The sequence below is a fragment of the Alosa pseudoharengus genome, unplaced genomic scaffold (assembly GCF_046254945.1).
Source record: "Alosa pseudoharengus isolate Yale_2024_CS ecotype anadromous, Long Island Sound unplaced genomic scaffold, YU_APseudo_1.1 YU_APseudo_1.1_scf_19, whole genome shotgun sequence".
Classification (NCBI taxonomy): domain Eukaryota; kingdom Metazoa; phylum Chordata; class Actinopteri; order Clupeiformes; family Clupeidae; genus Alosa; species Alosa pseudoharengus.
The window spans coordinates 7,106,833-7,111,832 of NW_027468657.1; the positions used below are offsets into that span (position 1 = coordinate 7,106,833).

General features: G+C 43.0%; 1 protein-coding gene across 3 annotated transcripts in view; it reads left to right on the top strand.

Moving 5' to 3' along the window:
- LOC143132206 (caprin-1-like) overlaps positions 1 to 5,000 on the top strand; it is a 20,167-nt gene that overhangs the window by 6,262 nt on the left and 8,905 nt on the right. For all 3 annotated transcript variants that reach the window (XM_076291578.1, XM_076291580.1, XM_076291579.1), the window contains exons 6-7: positions 2,188 to 2,270; positions 4,752 to 4,916. In XM_076291578.1, the coding sequence (XP_076147693.1) occupies positions 2,188 to 2,270; positions 4,752 to 4,916 (248 nt within the window). The remainder of the gene's footprint in view (positions 1 to 2,187; positions 2,271 to 4,751; positions 4,917 to 5,000) is intronic.

Consider the following 5,000-nt stretch of genomic DNA (forward strand, 5'->3'; position numbering starts at 1 on the left):
TAATCAGTTGTCTTTCAAATTCCCTCTGCACGCAATAGGACAGCGGCAGCGCTATGAGTCCCATGCGTTTCCCACCAGCGGAGCTAGTTGGCTAGTTCAAACGTTTGCCAACTTAATAAAAGCTTAACTCGTGTCACACTGTTCGCCAACAGCAACATCCATCTTATTTGTTTTCAAGTAGCAGGGAATTCAAGCCAAACCGTTGCATCTCTGCCATCAATCATTATGTTAAGCCCACCTAACGACTCTATACACGATTTCATTGGCCTGATTTAGTTTCGATTTCTGGAGCTCACAAGCCAACGGAGAGTTGCTAGACTAGCCCTTTTTTACATTTACATTTTACATTACATTTGCTGCCGCTAGGGGCGCGTGTAGATTTCTAGGCTAGCCCACCACAGGAGATTGCAAATAAATCTAACTGATCAAAAGCAGCAATAGCAGAGACGGCACATTATGTCAATCTTTAAATTCACAAAGTCTCCAGTCATGTCATGCCTGCTAGAGTTGACTGTAGCTCGGAATGCAATCGGTTGCCATAATAGGCTATCCTAAAATCCAGCGATAAAACAAAGCATGAACTCATGAGCGTCTGTCTGCCCTATATGTATATCCTCTGATTGTAATGCTTACAGATATCTAGGCGATATTTGTAACATTTATTTTGTATTTGGCCTGTTATAAAATCATGTAGGCCTATAGAACAATTTAAACTCATTGTGAACCCCAAAGTTGGAGACATGCATATAGACATTGCTGCAAATTTAAAACCGGATTACTCTGGAATGGCTAACTGTACAGGGGAATGCTTTACACCTTTGTGTTCGGTAAGGTCTGCTGTTTATTCTGATATATGGTTTGTCATGTGTGGAGGGAAAGTTCACGAAGTATTCCACCAAGATGAATGGGTAGGGAGATGGGCGCAGAAAATATGATTAAATTAAAGTTACTTTTCTCGCGAACCGTTTACCACAACAACTAACCACTAACATTGTTTAAAAGCTGAGAAAAAGCTCTTTCGTGTGATACATGTGATGTATGATGAATAGGCTACTTCGCAAGTAGTTCAGCAAATTTGGGTGGGACAGAAATACCGTTACAGAGCAGCAGCTCTGGCCATATCGGCTCTGGCTCACATGATGTGCTTTAAATGCATCGCTTCACTACCCAATCAACCCGAACTGCTATGTTCCAAACAGAGTGACTGTAGGATGCAAATAATCTCACTGCCTCCAGCATAACTGCTAACAGTGCGCCTATTGTTAAACACCTGAAAAATATTAAGCTGCTGTTTTCTTTTCATGACGAGCACTAAGCTTGAATGATTTATGACTGAATGGAACGATGCGTTTTTAAGCGCCAGAACTGCTTATCACGTCGTGTGACAAAGTTTACACCAATCATCATCTTCTAATGTATCCTTATGTTGAGATGTCCATTCTCTTTGCCCTAGGCTATCATTTGTGCGCGAAGCATGTTTCAATTAAGACAGTTGCCTACACAAGCTATTTTTATTGTTGTAATATTTAATGATTTCATGAATAAAGCGTTGAAAATTTGTATGCACAGTGCGTACAGGATTACGGCTGGCGGCGCCACTGACCAAGGCCACAGTAGCCTGTGAACCTCTGATTTTCAAATCAAGGCCAACGCAGGGGGCAAGTCTTCTCTTCTATTTCCCTTCCAAATTACTTTTTATTGTCTGAAGACATCGATTGCAAGAATCTAATAAGCAACAGCAAAGCAACTTCACTTCCATTGTAGGGTACTACAAATTCAAGCTAACCAAAGTGCAGTCGGTTCTCCCGCCATGGTTTTGGAAATCACACACCTGCTGCATCTGAAGCCCCACGCATAATAAGGCCTACGACTATCACTCTACACGCCCCCTATTGCACGTCACATTTAAATTTGCTAGCTGATCCTGCCTCCTGGCTCCCCAAAATGCCGCATCATGTGAACAGATCAGCAGGCCGGCAAATTTTCACCTCGTGCGGCAAAAAGACGTCTCCTCTTCCCGCAAATTTAGCGTAATCTCTGTGTGAAAAGGCCTACACACACACATTTGGCAGATTAATGTCAGCCTAAACGCACCATCTTTGGAACATTGAGCAGATTTAGTCTGAGTAATAGTTGTCCTATGCATATGAATGGATCTTATGTGTGTTTGTGTGTTGTGTGTTGCAGGTTGGCGGAGCAGTTTGAGGAGGCATCCGTGCACATGTGGGAGTTGCTGGAGGGCAAAGACAAGCCTGTTGTAGGGACCACTTGTAAGTGGCACTGCACCACACACACACACACACACACACACACACTGGTCACTGACTCACTGTGACCACACACACTTCTGTAGCTCTCTCCCACACTCTTGAGCTGTGTGTGTGTGTAGTGTGTGTGTGCACTGTGGTGCTGTATGAGGTCATGTTGTTAAAGGGGTGGTTCAGGATTTTGGACATAGGACCTCATTTCCAAGTAAGCAAGTGTGATATTTATCAGTGGAGACCGTTTTCAACACGTTATATCCAGTCCTTCTAATTGCAGAGTTCGCAGGTGCTAGGCTAGCGCAAGTCAACGGTATGTGCTAGCCTGCCACTAAAAACAGTCTTACCCACTCCAAAGTACACCCGAGGCAAATAAATTATAACGCCAGACTATCGATGTAAATGTCTGTTTTGATAGTGTTATTTCTAACGTTATTCTATCCTTGCATTTCAACGATCGCATTACATTTTGAGGGACTAGTTTCTTAGCAGCGGCGGAATTATACTTGCTCCGGTTAGTAGTACTGCGCCGAAAAGTAAACAGTAAAGCGCACTCCAATGGGGATACCTAGTAATAGCCTTGGTAATATCAGTCCGCCGCTGAGATGCAAAATGACTACTACCAACTTCAGGGACCAAAGTATAACTATTGCAACGCGATGCGAGGGTAGTTGTATTTCTCACACTATTCTATCAACACAGACATTTACATCGATTGTCTGGAATTTGCCTCGGGTGTACTTTGGAGTGGGTAAGACTGTCTTTAGTGGCAGGCTAGCACATACCGTTGACTTGCGCTAGCCTAGCACCTGCGAACTCTGCAATTAGAAGGACTGGATGAAACGTGTTGAAAACGGTCTCCACTGATAAATATCAATAATAATAATAATAATAACTTGGACTTATATAGCGCCTTTCATGGTACCCAAGGTCGCTTAACAATAAGCAATCACATCTGCTTACTTGGAAATGAGGTCTTATGTCCAAAATCCTGAACCACCCCTTTAATAAGCTCTGCTAGCTGGCTCCAGTTGTTCAGATCCTCACAATGATTTTTGCCAGCAAGGCTGAGGGTTGGAGGCCAGCGAGAGAGAGAAAGAGACTAGAAGCTTTTAGAGGGCAATTTGATGGTGTTGCTGGACCTCTTGAATGGAAGCACTTGTGTGTGTAACAGGAAGCCTGCTGTGTGTGTGTGTGTGTGTGTGTGTGCGCATTAGTGTTGCACGGTGTATCGATACTAAAAAGGTATCACGATGCATTCACGCAAAAAACGATACGATTTCCGACGTTTTTAGAATCGATACTTTATTAAAATAATAACGTTCTGTGTCTGTGTGAACTGCTGCTCTCTGCACCTTGCACGCATATAGGCAAGTGGGCGTGTCAGGCAGGCAGCTCTGAGTGAGTGAGTGAGTGCGCAGTAACGTCAACATAGTTCTTGCCGACAGTCCTCGGCCAGTCGGCCTTGTGGATAAAACAAAAGGCAGATAAAATCTGGACTGGAATTATTTCGGATACATCGCGAATAGTGAAGGCAAGCCATCAGGTACACAGAGGCCCGTTTGTAAAATATGTTTCAAAGTCATTTAAAAGCAGTAGGCTACGCATGGAACTTGGCTAAACACCTCGCAGACATCCCAACATTTTTAAAGAGTTCAAAGAACGACAGTAACTATAGAAAACACAACTACATGGTTAGTGCCAAGTTCTTCTCTTCTGTTTAAGTCTAGCCTAAGTGAAACGAGTATGGTTCTCTGGGATAAAGCGAACCTGAATCACTGAATTTTGACGAGACATAACGAGCTGTAGGCTAATCATTTTGACGAGACATAACGAGCTGTAGGCCCCTCTGCATAGCATTCAGTGATTTGCATGCAGTAATTTCAACTCTGACCTTGATCTAGCCTAGTTTGGCTATTTAAAGCTACTTTATTGCCAAAACACAACACAATGTAAATGAACTATAACAAACAATAAAGGATTTAATCACACAGGTCTACTATTTTACTGACTAAAAAATAATAATTATGTAGTAAGTTTAGAAGTTTAGAACCCAGAATTGACCTGCACACTACAAAAGTGCACCGAATTCAACACAAATGACTCAATACACTTGGAGGTATGAGTCCTTTCTTTTCCAGATATCTTAGGATTTCGCCTTAGTATCGTTTCAGTATCGAGCATCGTGATATTTATGGCAGGTATCGTATCGAAGTCATAATTTCGGTATCGTGACAACACTAGTGCGCATTGTAAAACTTAAATGCTCCTCCAGTTATTGGGCCATAAGTACTCTTAATTGTATTTTTTGTACTTGACAACTGATTTAGTTAAATCCATTGAATGATGTGATTATTTGATGTCAAAAACATCCCGGAAAATCAGTTTGAGGTGGAAAATGTATCTTCAAAAAAAGTACATTCTTGCGTCAATGTCTTCGATGTCTATCCTTACGCCTTGTGTGAATTCCTGAGTGTGCGTGTGCTTCAGATAAAGCCCTGAAGGAGACTGTGGATCGGGTGCTTCAAAGCGGTTACTTCCAGCGCACACACACGCATCAGAACGGAGTGTGTGAGGAGGAGCTGTCCTCGGCGGCAGCAGCGGCCGTGGCCCCGTCGGAGTCATCAGAGGCCGACGAGGAGCCGGAGCCAGCAGGTAGTCCACCTGTCCGCTGCAGTCTGGGATTTGTAGTCTTTTAGGGAAATGTCAATATTGAGGTTTGCATGTATACATTTAGAT